Below are 19,307 nucleotides of genomic sequence, written 5' to 3' on the forward strand. Positions count from 1 at the left end.
TGATTTCAGAGGTTTTTAATGGGGTGGTCTCAAGACATCACTATTCAGACACTTAAGAGATTTGGGGCAAGTTCTCAACAAAATATGCAAAAATGGACAGGAGGTGGCCTTGTTCAAGGCTGAATTCCTAGTGGTGGGTTGTTGTTTTTTGAGCTTTTAGTGAGAAAATGAGTGCCTGAGTCAGTGAGGGATACTCCAGGAAGGATTTTGAATGAAAGGATTTACAGGAGGAGGTGTGAAAGGTCATTCAAACCTTGAAGATGTCAAAAACAGATCTGAGCAGGCAAGGAGAGTCCATAATGCTACAGAAGGGCAGTGAGGCAAAGATTTGCCTAGTAGAAGCACTGAAGGAACTGTATAGCAATGAGACCAGTTGGAGACAGGCTCCTCTTTATTCATGGGGATGGACGGCCCCGCATAACATACCAATTTGTTATAGTTTTAAGAAATGGGCTTACGAAGTTGGGGCTACTGCTTGTAACGAAAGCACATGTGCTGTGTAATGTGAACAGCAAAATTTAACGTGAAAGAGTGTACCCATTGTTCTCTAAAATGTGTCTTTTTTAACCACCTCTCCCTTCTCCACCAGCTGCAAATGTTTCTCCTTCACAGAGGCTAGTGAAGATTAGAAGGAGAAAACGGAGGACTCGGGATGATATGTTCTCGGAGCTCCAGATGTCCTCCCACGCTGACAGAGTACAGCAGAATGCATGGAGGCAGTCAATGTCAGAGTGCAAAAAAGCACAATATGAACGAGAAGAGAGAAGAGGTGGCGGGCTGAATCGCAGGCTGAAGAGAGCAAGTGGCGGGCTGAAGAGGATAGGTGGCGTCAGCTTGCTGACAGAAGGCAAGAGTCGATGCTCCGGCTGCTGGAGCATCAAACTGATATGTGTTAAATAAGTGTTAAAGTTTTAAACTGCAGTGTGTCCTTTTCCTTCCCTCCTCCTCCACCCTTCCCGGGCTACCTTGGCAGTTATCCCCCTAGTTGTGTGATGAATTAATAAAGAACGCATGAATGTGAAGTAACAATGACTTTATTGCCTCTGCAAGCGGTGCTCTAAGGGGGGAAGGGGAGGGTGGTTAGTTTACAGGGAAGTAGAGTGAACCGGGAGGGCGAAGGGTTCATCTAGGAGAAACAAACAGAAGTTTCACACCATAGCCTGGCCAGTCACAAAACTTGTTTTCAAAGCTTCTCTGATGTGCACCGCACCCTGCTGTACTCTTCTAACCGCCCTGGTGTCTGGCTGCGCGTAAACAGCGGCCAGGCGATTTGCCTCAACCTCCCACCCCGCCATAAATGTCTCCCCCTTACTCTCACAGATATTGTGGAGCGCACAGCAAGCAGCAATAACAATTGGAATATTGGCTTCGCTGAGGTCTATCCGAGTCAGTAAACTGCACCAGCGCGCTTTTAAACGTCCAAATGCACATTCCACCACCATTCGGCACTTGCTCAGCCTATAGTTGAACAGGTCCTGACTACTGTCCAGGCTGCCTGTGTACGGCTTCATGAGCCATGGCATTAAGGGGTAGGCTGGGTCCCCAAGGATCACGATAGGCATTTCAACATCCCCAACGGTTACTTTCTGGTCCGGGAAGAAAGTCCCTTCCTCCAGCTTTTGAAACAAACCCGAGTTCCTGAAGACGCGAGCATCATGTACCTTTCCTGGCCATCCCACGTTGATGTTAGTGAAACGTCCCTTGTGATCCACCAGGGCTTGCAGCAGCACTGAAAAGTACCCCTTGCGGTTTATGTACTCGGTGGCTTGGTGCTCCGGTGACAAGAAAGGGATATAGGTTCCGTCTCTCTCCCCACCACAGTTTGGGAATCCCATTGCAGCAAAGCCATCCACTATGACCTGCACATTTCCCCAGAGTCACTACCCTTGATATCAGCAGGTCTTTGATTGCGTTGGCTACTTGGATCACAGCAGCCCCCACAGTAGATTTGCCCAATCCAAATTGATTCCCGACTTACTGGTAGCTGTCTGGCGTTGCAAGCTTCCACAGGGCTATCGCCACTCGCTTCTCAATCGTGAGGGCTGTTCTCATCCTGGTATTCTGGAGCTTCAGAGCAGGGGAAAGCAAGTCACAAAGTTCCATGAAAGTGCCCTTACGCATGCGAAAGTTTCACAGCCACTGGGAATCGTCCCACACCTGCAACACGATGTGGTCCCACCAGTCTGTGCTTGTTTCCCGGGCCCAGAATCGGCATTCCATGGCATGAAACTGCTCCAGTAAAACCATGATTTGCACATTGCTGGGACCTGTACTTTGTGAGAGGTGTATGTCCATGTCAATTTCCTCATCACTCTCGTTGCCGCGCTGCAATCGCCTCCTCGCCTGGTTTTGCTTTGGCATGTTCTGGCTCTGCATATACTCCAGGACAACGCGCGTGGTGTTCATAGTGCTCATAATTGCTGTGGTGATCTGAGCGGGCTCCATGAACCCAGTGCTATGGCGTCTGGGCTGAAAAAAGGTGCGAAACTATTGTCTGACGGACAGAGGGCGGGGCAAGTGACGACATGGCTTACAGGTACAGGGAATTAAAATCAGCAAAGGCGGCTGTGCATCAGGGAGAAACACAAACAACTGTCACACAGAATGCCCCCCCCCCCCCCAAAGACTGAACTCAAAACCCTGGGTTTAGCAGGCCGTTGATTGCATGGAGGGAGGGGGAAGCAAATGAATACAGAACAAATCTAGTCCATCTATTTTTTAGATCTTAAGCTGGCAGCAGATTGTGCAGCATAACTGCTAGCCATCGGCATCTTCTGGGTGCTTGGCAGAAGATGCTGTACTACGACTGCTAGCCATCATCGTCAAGACAGTTCAATAGGACTGCTGGCAGGACTGAGTCTCCAGGAGACAAAGCATGTCTGCCCAGGTGCCTCTGACCGAACTCACTGAGGAATATGACGATGACGGATATCAATCGTAATACACCATCTACTGCCAAAAGGCAAGGAGCTGCTGCTGTATAGCAATGCAGCCCCACGTCTGCTAGCACCCAGATAGCCGATGACGGCTACCAGTCATACTGCACCGTCTACTGCCAAAAGGCAATTAGCTGCTGCTGTGTAGCAATGCAGCACCACGTCTGCCAGCACCCACATGACATATGGTGACGGTGAGCTGAGCTGAGCGGGCTCCATGCTTGCCGTGGTATGTTGTCTGCACAGGTAACCCAGGTAAAAAAGCGCGAATCGATTGTCTGCTGTTGCTGTGACAGAGGGGGAGGGGCCTGACGACGTACCCAGAACCCCCCGTGACACTGTTTTTGCCTCATCAGGCATTGGGATCTCAACCCAGAATTCCAATGGACGGCGGAGACTGCGGGAACTGTGGGATAGCTACCCACAGTGCAACGCTCCGGAAGTCTACGCTAGCCTCGGTACTGTGGATGCGGTCCGCCAACTTAATGCACTTAGAGCATTTTATGTGGGGACACACACAATCGACTGTATAAAACAGATTTCTATAAAACCGGCTTCTATAAATTCGACCTAATTTCGTAGTGTAGACATACCCTTAGTAAGAAGGTGGCTAAATTCATACATGAACAAGCCCCTTTGGTTATTCCACATCTGGACATATCTTACTGGGAGCCCATGTGATTCAGGGAGGATGGGGTACACCTATCCAATTGGAAGGCAGATTTATTTTTGTCCAATATTAAGGAAGGAATCAGTGAATATCTAGGAACCTGCCAGAGGTTGGAGGAGGTAGCCAAGCATAACTTGCACATGTCCAGTGCAGGAACTTGTTATGGAAGAGGTACAATCATTGTATAAAAGGGAATGGAAAAGGATGTAAAGGAAAGCATCCCTTAAGGGAACTGAGGTGGGGGTTGGAGCTCCTACATGTTACAGCAGGGACCCAATCCCCTCTCCTGCTCTTACCCCTTTAACCCTCTTATAAGGGAGGACAGCTGGGACCAGGCTGAGGCTTATGCAGCAATGATTAGGAAAACTATTATGATCTTGCACTGTACAATTTATTTGTTAGTAATCCCAGATATTTTAAGTGAATAAAGTTGCAACCTAATTAAACCACATCCCTTGCCTTCTGCTTTTCTTCCAGCATGGCCAGACAATGAATCTACAACCCCGCAGCGTAGGAATCACGGTTGTCTGGGCAACGAGAGTCAGCACAGAATGAAACACAGAACACTTAAGAATGAAAAGCATTGAAATCAATTGTTTCTGTTTGCGTAGAAAGGGAACAAAGGGGTATGAGTGTGTTTGGGAAGCTTGAGGGGAGAAAGCAAATCTTTTTAAGGACAAGGTTGAAGGAGATCGTGGATAGGATGCATTTTGGGCTCCTAGAGTCTGTGAAAGGGGAACTCAGAGCTGTGTACACATGCATCATTCCTTTAACTCTTCTGATAGTGTGGGTAAGGTTGCATATATTTTCTGTAGTGGTACTACCTTTTCTACCAAAAGGAAAAAGATTCACTATTACAGCATTTAGAAAAGCATTAACCTGCAAAGAAAAGTTGAGGTGAAAAGAACCTGAGGACTACAAATGTCAAAAAAAGCTAAGAGCAATGTGAAGGAAGACTGCATTGCCTATACTGGCTGAATGGGATCACTTCACACGCCGAGACAACACAACAAAAAAAATCTCAAACGGAAGAGAACAGTAATCATTCTGTTCCTTCAATTGCTTTTGAGTAACCGAGGAGGACGCAGAGGAAGAGTAGGATGTAAAGTGCGTTTCCTAGAGGCTTCAGAAGATACAGGACAGAATCTGCTTTCAGGAATAACTAAGTCAAGAATAATTCTACTGAAGACAGTGAACAGAGATGAGAGAATCTAGTGTCTAGTAAGAAAAATGTTGGAATTAGCAAAATCTTCAAGGAAAAAGGCAAACGACCAAGCCAACACATAATTTTAGAATTTTACTATAAGCCATTTCAAATGTGGTCTGAAAGATATATAGTTCCAAGTCAAGACTGTTGAAACTTCTGGGGTATGTATCTCAGGGTTTTATACTGCCGCTCATCACCATAGTATCTGAGTGCCTTCCATGAAAAATCAATACCAACAGTAAAGTCCCTAATAGGGACTTACGTATTCAAAAATTGGGTACAATGGAAGAGTTGCAATCAAGAAATTTATGGTTTAAGGTCAAAGGTAGCTTAATTTAACAAAAGTGAAAAACAGTATATTTGTTTACACCAGTGGCTCTCAACCTTTCCAGATTACTGTACCCCTTTTAGGAGTCTGATTTGTCTTGGGTACCCCCAAATTTCACTTAAAAACTACTTGCTTACAAAATCAGACATAAAAATACAAGTGTCACAGCACATTATTATTGAAAAATTACTCTCATTTTTACCATATAATTATCAATTGAATATAAATATAGCATTTACATTTCAGTGTATAGTATATAGAGCAGTATGAACAACTCATTGCCTGTATGCAATTTTAGTTTGTACTGACTTTACTAGTGATTTTTATGTAGCCTGTTGTAAAAATAGGCAGATATCTAGATGAGTTGATGTACCCCCGGAAGACCACTGCATATCCCCAGGGGTATGCATACCCCCTGTTGACAAAGACTCAAGGTCTAAGAGATTAAAACAAAGTTGCACATACCAGAACTATATTAAGTTCCTGAGGGATGTTGTATTTTAGGGGATGATAAATTTATTTGCTACCCATCCACCATGAACTGGACTAATAAGTTTAAGAGCAAGTTTGGTTCTGATAACATGCGATAGAAAGCAACTTCAGAATCCTTATGAGAGTTTAGACAGAAGAATATATTTCAGAATTAATATTTACCATTAGGAATTTCACAGTCTAAGGCAACAGCAGTCTCGTATGTCCAACATCGAGCAACATTACGAATAGTATATCCTCCTCCTCCTAGCATCAGCAGTGGCAAGTTAAAAGTCTTTACAACCTCCACACATTTAGCATGACCTACCAAAAAGATTTAAAAGCAAATTAAAAAATAAATAAGCTATTAATTTCTATTCAAAAAGTCAGATGAACCTAATTAAAATGAAAGTGCTAGAATTAAGCTTCAGCACAGCACTTTTAGTTCTCAACTGAATTAATCTCATTTGAACAAAAACAGATGTCAGGATTAGTAAATGAGAAATGGACAGAACCCGAGGCACAATATTTCCATCTTAACATTTTCTCTTACTTTGCATTAACGCCTTCGCAATTCTCTCTTTTCCAAAATGTTGTCTTTTTTATAACTTACATAGGCATGCAAGGACAAATATTGGGCCAGATTCTTGGATCAGCGCAGTGCAGGAGCCAGAATGGAACAGGCTGCAGCTACCCAATCCTCCCTGGTTCCATGTTGACCTCAGCACACTTTAGAGCAGCCCTTGAGCTGCTCTGGAGTATACTAGCTGATTAGATCCTCAATGAGCCATATGGCAGTGAGAGAGCATTAGTTATGGGGACAAAATCTCCATCTAGGGAGAGAGAGCTACTTTCTACATCTTTTGTGCTGCTCGAATGTCACAGAATGGACCACATCACAGTTCAGGATCTGGCCTTCACTCAGTGATTATTTTGAGGACAGTCTTGTGGTTAGGGTATTGGACTGGGAATTGGGAGATGGGGGCTCAGTTCCAGCTCTCCTGAAAACTTTATGTATGACCTTAGATAAGTCACTTGCGGTGGGATTTTCAAAAGCATCTAAGAAAATGGTTCTCAACCAGGGGTCTGCTGCAGAGCCATTTTGGTGGGGGCTAAAGCCCTGGCGCCCCCACAAGGCTGAACCTGGGAGCTGCAGGGCTGAATCTTGGAGCCCCCGAGATCCAGTGCCACCATGGGGTTCGAACCTCAGTGCCCCCCACGGGCCTAAAGCTGGTAGCTGCAGGGCTGAAGCCGCGGTGCTCCTGTGGGGCAGAAACCCCAAACCCAGTGGGCAGAGTTGGGAGGGCAATGCCCCACCCCACAAACTACAGTACCATACCCAGAGAGGGAAAGTTCCAGGGGCAGCTCCATGCCCCGCCCACCTTCTCTCCACTTGTGTCCTGGCCAAGTCAGAGGTTGGAAACTGGAGCTGGGCAGTTCAGGGCATCTGCTGCTCTGGCGGGTGCCATGGAGTGGGCAGCCACGACGGTCCCCCATCTCCTGGTCCCTGGGGTTGTGGCCGCTCCTCAGCTTCCTTTGACTGCTCGGGCAGCCAGTAATAGCCAACCAGGTGGGGGGACCCAGCTCCAGGGCTGACAGAGTCCTCATGGAGCAGTGACCACAAGTGGGGGGACCCTGCCAGCACACAGCCCCTAGCAACCACCCTGCCTGCACACAGTCCCAGCTACCCCTCTCCCTGCACCCTGCCTGCACACGGCACTTAGCTACCTCCTGCCTGCACCCTGAGCAGTTTTCAAGCTCTTTGAGCTGCGCTCCCCACATCTGAGTTATAATTTTTGGTTGCTCCCCCCCACCCCCCACCCCCCGCCAAAACCCCAATGGGTGGGGTGGCCTGCTGAGGTGAGTCAGGGGTTGAAGGTGTCGTTTCTTACTCAAGCTCTGCCCCCCCCGAAAATAGTCAAACTATGCCTATGCCCGAGGCGCTTCCCCCCCAGCCCCACTCCCAAGTTCCCCCATCCCCCGCTGGGCCCTGGAGTTTTTATAGCATGTTGAGGGGCCTCAGAAAGAGAAGGTTAAGAACCCCCGATTTAAGAGACTTACATCTTTCAAGGGAACTTGTGTTCCTAAGTACGTTTCTAGCTAAACCTTTAAGAACTGTCACCTTAAAGAAAATTGTGATGATTCAAATAAGTTCGAAGAATATGTTAGTGACTACTATTACAATGAAACAATCGATGTATTTTTTTTCCTTTCTTTAGAAAAGCGTACTGACAGAATTCAGTAAGTATCAAAAGAATGTTACTTCTCCTCCCCATTTTGCTAATACTAACATATAATTTTAGTTGTACAGATTGAGGAAGATTTTTTTTAATTATTAAAATCAAGAGAGTTCTGGGAAATTTAATAATGTGGATGAATATTAAAGTAAGGAAGGCACAGCACATCTTAGTTTACTAGCAAATTCAGTGCTGCAACTAATATTGTCAATTCAAGAAGATGGGTAATTTGGCATACTGAAAAAGTATTCACAGTTAAATACAGCTAGTCACATCACAAAGTGACCTCACGGTTGTAGACTATGTACATTACAGAAATTTAAATCCAGCATCAGATTGTGGAAATCATACATTTGGTGTATTACCCTACAATCTAAAACTGAGCTGCACAGCTATGCAAAAACGAGGGAAGCCCAAGGAATTCCAAACCAAAAGGAACTAAAGAGATAATGAAAAAACAAAAATGGAGGAAGAAATGAGACTAGGAAGAATAAGATAATGCACAAAATCTAAAGAAGAAATGGTTATGGAAAAGGCGGAAATGCAAGATGCTTAATTTTAGTAAATGGATGTGGGTGGGAGAGAAAAACAACTGTGTCTCGATCTCTTTGGCTACCAGTCTCATTCATGATGACAGGCGGTGAATTTGACTGGTGGCCAGAAGAGAACGAATATCCGACTTAACTTGCCAACTTCAACCTCTCTCCCTCAAACATATTATTTGATAGTGATTTGGAGATTGAAGGCTCCCTTCTCCTAAATAAAAGTTAATCAAACCCATGCATTCTAGCGAACAGGCATTATTGTGCATCTGTGAGCATTTTCTCTATTGTTTACCTTTGACAGTAAGATTAAAACACCCCAACCTGTCACCAGATAATGAATCTGCTCCACACTGCAATACCACGGCACTGGGCTGGTACATTTCCATCACTTTGGATATGATCTATATATAAACAATATAAAATAGCAAATCTTAAATTCAACCTCACAACAACCAGGCAGCTTTTCAAATAGGGTTTAGACAATACTCACTGGCTTGAATATCTGCCCATATGATTCATCATCTATACCATCTCTCATTGGAAAATTAACCGCATAGTATTTGCCTTTCCCAGCTCCAATGTCCTACAAAGGAAGTTGACAAATACACTATTACTAAAGAAGAGAATGCTTACCAAATCATAGTAAACCACGTGTCTTAAAATATGTGCTATTATTCAGAACAAAAAAAGCAGCTTGCTTAATTCCCTATTCTTCTACAAGATCACGCTGAAGCATAAAATGTATATGCCAAAACTAAAATGGAGAAAAAGTGTACCATCCCCAATATATTGATTTTTTAAAAAAATTTAATGATTAAGAGAGCAGAAGTACCTTTATATGTTCCTCCATAGAAATGGAAGCTTTTAAAATAGAAGAGAAACTGTACTTGCAGATTGGAAGGGAGTAACTAGCCATATGGCCAGTAATCCCCCTCCTCTCCCACCCCAATCCCCCGGTTGGCTGATGCATGGAGTAACAATGAAACCTTTAAAAATAAGCCATACATTCACATCGATATAAAATGTGCCATAAGGGTCTATTAAGTGATTGATATGAGCAACAAGAAATAGATGCTTCCTTTCCCCTAAACAAATGCTTTCAATTAATTAAGGAGGTAAAAAGTGGTGAATTCTTTTATTCCAAAATAAAAGGAAGTTTACTAATAGGTCTGAAAACCATAATAAGCCAGAGGATTTTTGTAACTGGCTTAACACTGGTCAATTACTGGAGAGCAGAATACAGCAATCAGTTATTATTTTAAGTATGTTGACCCAGGTCCAAATTTTACTGGGTTAATTGAAAAAACACTGTTGCTGCACACATGGCAAATTTTACAGTAAGCCAATTTGAGTATTTTCCAGTTTTTTGTAATTGAGCAGTTTTATTGGTAGTACGATAGCAATCTGTCACCTGGAGAAACTGCCTATTTTTTAAGTAAGAGCCAAAAACTATGAGGTGAACTCATAGAATATTAAGTGGTAAATGATTCTCAACCCCTCCCCCACTCTCTTTCACCATCAGCATGAATTTCCCTTTTGATTTCCCCAAGTTTTAATTACACTATTAAACTTGAAGTGATAATCATGCATGCAAGATGCTTACTTAAGTCACAAGAACAAATCATCTAAAAAAAGCAGGTTAAAAAAGTCTGAAAAAAAATCAATAGTTCAACTATTTATATAAATAGTTCTGAGGATACCGACATCTAGACAATATTGTCCATGGCACCCAAGACACAGATTTTCATTTTGGTGACTGTCAGACTAACATTTTCAGAGGACTATGTTGGTATACACTGAAAATACTAAAAGCTACCATCTTTTTCAACTGCATCAGCCTAGGTCACAAATATGCGCATCTGTGTATGCAGCACTAGGTAGATTCTCAACTGATTTATCAAGGCACACTGTGAAACAAGAGGGTCTATGCAGGCATCTGCCAAGTTGAACAGAAGCTCAAGTAGGCTTAACCCCAAGGGAGCTGATGTGGCTGAACTAGAAGCCTCAAGAATTCAAAAAGCTGGAGAACAGAACTGGGAGGAGTTTTCTGGATAGAAAGTTTATTCATCAAAACATGCAGTTTTGGGTCAATCTGAACAGGAGGTACTGATTTTACCCAATAGCCAAGTGGTTAGAGAATTCACCCAAGCTATGGGAGACCAGTTCAAATCCCCATTTGGCCTGATGTGGAACTTGAGTCTTTCACACTGCAGGTAAATTCCCCAACCACTGAGCTATAGGTAGGGCCCTTAGTTTTCAGTTTTTCCCAGGAATTTATCAGTGTTTATTACCACAACAACAAAAACAGGTGAAAAATCAGTGCAAAAAAACTATTTTTTCTGGGTAAATATCACGGTTTATTTTGGTGGATGGAAAGACAGGGGGAAAAAAAGCATTCAGTAGATTAATGCTTTGAATTCCATTCATCAATGTGGTTTGCTGCAGAACTAAAACAGAATGCCACTTCTGAGTTTAAAAAAACAAACAATCTCTCTCTAATCCCAAAATAAAACTTTTCATTTGAACAAACAGTTTACTGTTGTAGACTCAGAACTATTAGCTCATAAATATTTACATTCAATAATTGGGCCACAACATTCGCAGAGCATACACTCAACTTCATCCTTTTCTCCTGTTTTTGTTTTTTTAAAACTTTCAAATACTTCATGTTCTGAAACATATTCTGATACACTAAAAGGAGAAGAAAATGAAAATGTGTATCAAATCTTTAAACCGTTATCTGCTAACAGCTTGAAACGTGTATGTGGTGGGCATGAGATTCATCAGTCCATTCAGATGCACATGCACTTCAGAGCTTGCATGGGTGTCTGTTTGTTTATTGTGTGCATCTTCTAGACTAATACATAGCCTTACTCCAACAGGCAGCTTTGCATATACACACAGACTAATGTATTATCGTAATATCGCTCTCTATATATAGAGAAAGAGATCGATTAATCTTATGCAATGTATTTTCCTAATAAAACAAGCTATTTTTTATATATTTGAATGATACAGAAGTAGGGTGAAAATTGGAAAAAAGGGATTTTTTTTTTTGTGCAAAACCTGGGAATTTTTCAGTAAAAATTAGTTTAAACAGAAAATGAAGGGGCTTAGCTATAGGATATTCTGGGATGAGTCTCTCTCATTCCCCCCTTAAAGCTGTTCAACCAGTAGTTAAAGCACTCACTTGGGAGGTGGGAGACCTGGGTTCAAGTTCCTGTCACACATCAGGCAGAGCAGGGATTGGAACCTAAGCCTCTCACATCTTAGGTAAGTGCCTTAACTACTGGGTATAAAGGGGGCAACACCTCCTTCAGTGGTTTTGTGAATGGCATTTTCAAGCTTCCTTTGCTTTTAATAAAAAAGCAGTTAAAATGCCAGCAATCAAAATGAAATATTGTGTGTTGAAGTGTTTTGGTCAACCTGAAATATTTTTTTCCCAGTTTTTTGTTCAGTTGAATAAACTGAAATTTTTGTTTTGTTTTGGATGAACCAAATTTCTCTTCAACATTTTCATTCAGATATCAGACAACAACAAAAACAATCAATTATTTGCACAGCTCTACAGAGAGGGCATCTAAAGTAGAAAGATGTTTTTTTCTGATGGACACAAGCTTTGTTCTACGTTTCAATGGAGACACCACCTCAATTTTGGAAATTAACTAGAGAGAATGTGTCAGAGGGAATTAAAACCTGAGCAGAGCCCATGGACATTGACAAACAGAAGCTGACTGTTTTTTGATGCAGTCTGTGGGGGCTAAGAGAAATATACGAGGTGGTGCTATACTAAGCAGCCAGCTCCAGCACAGAATCCTGACTTGAGGGGGAACGTTTGTTAATGCTTCCTTAAGCCTTCCTTCTGTGTTAGCCTTACAGACCCTTTTAACAGAACAAGCGAAAGCCTGACATTCTTTTCTAATTGGGATCTGATAGCTAGAGGAGAACTCTTAAGAAAACATCTGCATCCATATACATTACAGTTCACTCCAAAAGACTATTTACAAGCAGTGATTATGACTATATGGGATGGAAGTCTATTACAGTTGAGGTATCATTTGTCATTTTGAAGGTTCACCATAAAAAATACTAAGAACAGAGAAGATACTTTTCTGTTTGTTTTATTTTATTTCAGCCATCTAAAGCATTTAAGTCCTTTTGTCTTCAAGGTGGCTAGCTAAAGAATACAGGAAACTTCATGAGAAGTGACTTCTCACCGACAACTGCAAACTACCCAAGCCTTCAGAAGAAATGTGCCGTCGTTAAATAATGATAGCGTTTTGCCATTACAATAATCCCGTTTTAGCTGCTTTTTGTTTGAATCAACAGTACCACCTTGTGGCCAGTCAAGTTATGTCATAAAAATACACACCTCTGATTTTTATAACAAGTGATATAGAAGGAATTTAACAAAACCAAGCAACTCTATAACTGCGGAATTGCCGCCAATAGCCAGACTGAGATGGACAGTCAGCGCATTAGTGACAACATTTAACTATTAGTCTCCACAATATCACCGTGAATAATCAACTCTTACTCCCAGCTCCACCCTGGGAATATTGGTGATGTTGCATCACATAACAAGATCTCCAGGAGGCATTGCAAAGGTGGCAAGAAAATGATGGTGCCTACCTACCTTTCACAACAACGTTTTGTGTAGTTCTGAAAACTTTCAGAACTATTTTATGCCCTTTTGAAAGTCACAATTAACTCCACAAACACAGCTGATGTCACTGACATAGCACACACTGGGGTGTCAGAGCAAGAAACTGATCCATAATTAATCTGCATATTAAAGAGTTTACAGCCAATAATATACTATAGTCTTACTACTGTAGGTATTCAGCATACATTTCTAGAGGTAAAAAGGGACACCTTTTCAGATCACTCACCCCTAAACTTGTTAGATTTGTATGTCTACACTTAAGACTAAAGTGTAGAAACCACCTCTGTGGATGGGAGGGATTCTCCCATCAGCATAGGTAATCCTACCTCCCCGAGAGGTTGTAGCTAGGTCAACAGAAGAATTAAGTGTTAATGCTTGCATTTTTACAGTATATAGTTTACATTAGAAACCAGACAGAAATTCTTCCATCGACCTAGAGCTGTCTACATGGGTACTTTGGTCGACTTAATTTTGCTACTCAAGGGTGTGGATTTTTCACACCTGACTGACATAGTTAAACAAGCTAATTTTCTAGACTAGACCAAGCCTAGAAAGTATAGATTAAGTTTTTGTTGTTGTTGGTTTGTTTAGTAAGTGAACATGCAGGGCCAGGAGATCAGGTGCCTAATCCCAGCTCTGCAATAGATTCTGTGACCTCTTGGGCAATATACAATCTCTGTGCCTGTGTTCTCTATCTGTATTTACCAACCTCACAGGAGTGCAAGGCTTAATATGTGAATATCTATGAAGCGTTTTGGTACCCTTAGATGGGGGGCACTATAAAAATGCAAAGCATTAACACTAAGCAACATGAGAAATATCTTCCAACGCAGTTGGCATTTTTCAGATACACATAGTATTGTACTGTAAATATGAAATTTTGATTGTTTGTGACAGATAAAAGATGTTCACATGTCAAAAAACGTTATCTGCAAAGAGCACCTATTTTTCCTACTATATGTAACATGGTTGAAAATGCAGAGGCCATCATCAAATACACTACATCTTTTTCCTACAGAAGTGCCAAAGTCTAGATGATTTAAGTCAGTTATATTTGAAACTGATCTATTTAGTAAGCAGCTTGTCCATTTCCATATGTGTTGAGTTAATTTGCTAAAAAAGTCCTGAAGATTTCCCAGGGAGCTGATTAGTCCAGAGAATATGGCATTTCCCCCCCCAAATTTAATTATTGTGAGAAGAAGGAATTATGACCAAACACTAAAAATGAACATCTGCAAGAAAAGGAGAAGTAAAAGCTAGTTTAATCAAGTCATAAATTCACATTTGACCTTACCCTTAAGTCCCCTGTGCCAGGAAAATATTCACCATATTTATGGAATGATACTGTCATGACACGGTCCGTTGTATAAAATGCTTCTTCAACACCATCACCATGATGGATATCAATGTCAATGTATAACACTCTTTGGTGATATCTGGAAAAACCACACACATACATGTGAAAAAAGGATGCAAGAAAAAGTGGCGTGATTTAAGTCAGTGCTATGACATTCAGCAATCAGAATGTAAATATAGCACAGGAAAATGAAATCTTAACTATCTAACCAAAAGCATGATAATAACTGAAGCTACCATATCCATTCAAAGAAAATAAATGTAAAAACAAAGATCGATTCATTTCTTCAACACCAAAAGCATTCTATATTTAGCCTCACTGTCACCCAGTAAGAATCTACATTTTGCATTCTCTTCCCACATTCCTCCCCTCTCACTCCCCCCCCGCCCAATCACCACCACTGTTGTGATAACTGGGCCTACAAATTTACCCAAATTGTGAGCTCAACTGTAAAGAGAGAATAAGTATCACAATAACTGATAACAAATGTTGATGGGAAAAGGTGCAAAAGCAAGATAGAAAGACTGAATTAGTGCAAACAAAAAAAGCTTATTGATGTAACTCAAGTATTGATAAGCAAGAAAAGTGTGGAACCAGAATTCAGTGAACGAAAATTGGTGGCTTGGAAACTAGGCCTAGTTGGTGAACAAAATAATGAGAGGACACCCACTACTCCGTTCTGGAGCCCTCAAAAAGAGACTTTGGCTGGGGTAGGCTTCGAAGCACACTATTGTGACACTAACTGAAAAACGAGAGGAGAAGGAGCAAGTTCCACCATCATGGCTGCCTCCCCCACAATCTCCTGAGACCCTGGACCTCCTTTGGCATAATCCTGAGAAATGTCGTGATAAGACTGGGACTGAGACAGGGACCCAGATGACATCACTACCTCCTGTGGAATCCTGGCCACCGCCTGGAAGGGAGACGGTCTCTTGTATGTTGTCCCTCTAGGTCCTTTTCCTTTCCCACCTTATTTCTTTTCTTTCTTATCCCTCTAATAAAAGTCTAGATTAGCTGGGGAAGATTATAATCTTGCAACACCACTGCACACTTGTGACCAGAAAAAGGCAAATAAATGCAAAGCCCAAAAAACATGATGCTAGCACAAATTTGCCATGGCTTGGAGTGGCTGATTAGACTGCGTGCCATGCCTGTGTTTTTCTAGCAGTGAGGTTGTACATAAAAGTAAACATGAGAGACAAAAGCTGCATTTCCTTCTTTCCTGTTCTCCCCCTCCCCCCGGCTCCTTTTGTATGCACTTGTCTAGGTTTGTCTTCTTTGGAAATGGGATTGGGCTTTTACAGTAGCAGCAGCGACAACTCGAGGCCATCCCAAGTAACTATTTCTCTTTCCCCAAAAAGGACAGTTATTAACGTCTTTAATACTATCTAACAGACTGTCAGACAAAAGTTTTTTTTTCCTTTCTAAAAACTCTCCTGCTAAAAGGAAAGGGAACAAGGGATGTTGCTAACATGAAAGTGTGATGCTCTGTACCTTGGAGGAACCCCCAGAACCCCCATGTTCATCCTTGTAAAATGATTGTGTGGTATTCAATACAAAGTTTGTCACATCAGGTGTCTTCAGAAGGCTCATGATGTATTGAGCATTGTTGTTATAGTAATGTTATAGGTTATAATTTCATTTATATAGTTATGATGCTGAAAATGTATCCTCATGGCTTAAAGCAAGCTCAGACAAAAACTCTCCAGAAGCAGAGGGGCAGTTCACACCTCATCAGGGCGTGGATGGGACAAACCCAGCCCAGCCTCACAGGAACAAAGGGCACTGGCCTAGGCAGCAACAAAAGAATCTGTCAGACTCTCGAGGGAGTCACCCCCCCATCCTTTGGTCAGTTTGGAACTACGATGTAGTATGCTCACCTGACTCTGAAGGGGGAAGGGGTGAGAGCAAAGCCAAGAGGGAAGAAAGGACATGATAAAAGTGGGCATAACTGGACACTGCAAGACGGAGGTTCCTAGGGCTGTGTCTGGGACCAGAGATATTGGCTAGTGTCATTTGGTTGCACAATCCAAGGAGCAGCTTACATGCCAGAGGCTGTGCGTGAACAGCCCAGGAGTGGGGGTTCTCACAGCAGAGCCGGATAAGGATTGTAGTGACCTAGCAGATCACCAGTCCAGATAACACCAGAGGGGAACGTCAGAGAAAGCCTTGCTTAATGTTTTACATTTCAAATGCTTTAACTTTTTCCTTCTTTTCTGTATTTTGAATAAAAGGTTAAAATGATGTTTAATGGTGTGTTTGCCATGATACTAAGCAGGCTGAGTCTCTGTATACCAAACCCTGAACCTTGCTTAACACTGTTTAATGTTGGACAGTAACAGGGTCATATGGGTTATGTTAACATCCTTGATTCTTTGGGCCCATATATTCCATCTAAATTAATACACTCATCTGCCCTTTCCCCCTACTTTTTTCTTTCTCTCTCTCTTACTGAGATCTGTTCCAGCCCCTCCTTCTCCCTTTCCTTTTCATAGTCATAATCTATTTTGTTCACTCTGTCAATCTCAGACATTTTCTTTCAATCTCCTCAATAAGCATGGATTTTACAATAGAAAGCTCCTCTCATGGTGCATGAGCTAAAGGAATTTTCCAAGAACACACTGCCAGTAAATGTAGAGAATTACTTTAGTTCAAACGATACAGTTCCTGTGAACTCCTAATCTTGTAGTTTGTCTCCCTTTCCCCACATCCTCAAATATGAAGTGTTTATACTTCCAAGTTCATTTAACTTAATACATAAAATATTATACAACTGGAAACCTGTTTAAACCTACTAATAGAGTTTCAAATAATCTAATATTTCTCAACCCTTGGGGACACAACTTTTTATAATATTGTTGTGGAATAATGTAAATTAGTGATATCTGAGAAGCTATATACTGAAGCTTCCTATGAATAGGCAGAAAGCAAAGTTTCCTTTCATTATGGGTATAATAAACAAGATTACTTTGCTCAGTCACATGAGATGATGATTGGAGCCCAAGTTATTGCTGGGGCTGGAATGCAGGGCTCATGTCCTGGGTGCATGTGAAGGATTCAGCAGAGTGGGAGGTTTGGATATTGGATATCCTCTTTGCATTCTCCTTAATTTTTTTAAACACTCTTTTACTGTGTTCTCACAGATTACGGCAGGGGTCTCAAACACGTGGCCTACGGAGTTATTTGCTGCAGCCCACCAAGCTCCCCGCCCCCCCCGGAGTTATTTCCTGCAGCCCCTGAGCTCCCCTCCCCCACCCCCCTTCCCACCAGCGCACCGCATCCCCGCTCCTCTGCCTACCTCCAAGTGCTTCCTGCCACCAAACAGCTGTTTGGAGGCGCTTAGCACTTTCCAGGAGGGACCAGGGGGGAGGAGGGGGGAAGAAGCGGGGATCCGCACGCTCTGGGGAGGAGGCAGAGAAGAGCGGGGCAGGGGTGGGGATTTGGGGTAGGGAGGGAGCAGAGTTGGGGTGGGGACTTTGCGGAAGGGTTTGGAATGGGGATGGAGAAGGAGTGGGAAGAGGCGGGGCCTCATGGAAGGGATGGAGTGGGGGCGGGGCTGGGGGCGGGCTTTTGTATCTTTACATGAAAGGGTGTCAGTGATGCAGCCCTCGGGCCAATGTACTAGTCCTCTTGTGGTCCTCGTGGTGATTTGAGTTTGAAATCCCTGGATTACAGCTTTCCCTTTCCATCTCAGCTTGATGTGCCTGGCAGATTGAGGCCCTCTGAGTTGAAGAAAGACAATCAAGTACCTAGAGGTTAACTTTCCTAAGAGATGTTGTTTATATTTTAAATAAAGGGACAGAGTCAACTTAAAAATATATCTATATACTTCCATCTGAAAATTCTGTACTTAGTGTTGTTACAAGTAACCCCAAAGGCTACTGGTAAGTGAAAGGTAATTTTATCTCTATTTTTCCTTTCTTCCCAGTCTGTTTATTTGTATGTTGGAAAGCACTCTGCGCAGTCACTTTCGCTGTTTTGTTAACGGTCACTTACATTACTCCTGTACTGTTGTAGGGGATTAAGTGTGTGATCTTCTCCAAGAGAGTGCCCACCAATAGCAGCAGCAAAGCTGGAACCAAAGAGGCAGCAAGCAGGCATGCAGAGAGAGAGAAATCAAAGGGGGGGAGGGGGGGAAGTGTCCTGATTATGTGTAGTGGTGTTGACCTCATGCTCCCACAAAAGATCCTTATTTTAAAAAGGATCATGGAAGAAGAACCTTGTATTTTTATTTTTTTTAATCTCAGGAAATATGCTCTAGTAGGAAAATTGTATTTTTTAAAATATGGTCAACTTCAAACTGAGAAAGTCACTTTACAGGAAAAGGTAGGTGTCCCTGTCGGCTTAGTACCTCTAAATTAAGCCCTGCTTAAACTTTTATTTTCCTTGCTTGAATGTGATTTAGTATGGATTTCTTGTAACCCAAATGGGGACAGAATTTTTTTTAAATTCATATTGTGCTGGTTCAATGTATGCTATGAAAATTCAAGCCACCTTGATTATTGTGCATTTCATAGTAACCTTTAAACATCTTAACACCAAGTTTTCTAACATCTTTAGATCACAAGGGTAAACTTACTTCAGCAGCTCTAGGATAGCAAGCACAATATCATTGACGTAACAGAAACCAGATGCCTCTGACTTCTTAGCATGATGGAGTCCTCCAGCCCAATTAACAGCCATGTCAGTCTGTTGTCTATTTAATTTTACTGCCCCAGCTAAAATCATTAAGAAAAAAAAAGTTAAATGTCTTTGAAAGTACTGGAAGAAAAACTGATAACATTTCTTGTAACAAGATTACCTCTTTATGCCATGTCTTTCAAGTCTATTTTGGACTTGCAATTTTTAAAAACTTTAAAATATTACCATATTTGGTATTAAACAATCTGA

The 19,307-nt window shown here is 42.1% G+C and overlaps 1 protein-coding gene across 3 annotated transcripts in view; it reads right to left on the bottom strand.

The window, feature by feature from the left end:
- Positions 1-19,307, bottom strand: part of HDAC2 (histone deacetylase 2) — a 47,570-nt gene that overhangs the window by 12,717 nt on the left and 15,546 nt on the right. For all 3 annotated transcript variants that reach the window (XM_042857705.2, XM_065588330.1, XM_005287583.5), the window contains 5 exons: positions 18,997-19,135; positions 14,355-14,496; positions 8,885-8,977; positions 8,687-8,795; positions 5,796-5,936 (listed from right to left, as the gene is read on the bottom strand). In XM_042857705.2, the coding sequence (XP_042713639.1) occupies positions 5,796-5,936; positions 8,687-8,795; positions 8,885-8,977; positions 14,355-14,496; positions 18,997-19,135 (624 nt within the window). The remainder of the gene's footprint in view (positions 1-5,795; positions 5,937-8,686; positions 8,796-8,884; positions 8,978-14,354; positions 14,497-18,996; positions 19,136-19,307) is intronic.

This window comes from Chrysemys picta, chromosome 3, assembly GCF_011386835.1.
Source record: "Chrysemys picta bellii isolate R12L10 chromosome 3, ASM1138683v2, whole genome shotgun sequence".
Lineage (NCBI taxonomy): Eukaryota > Metazoa > Chordata > Testudines > Emydidae > Chrysemys > Chrysemys picta.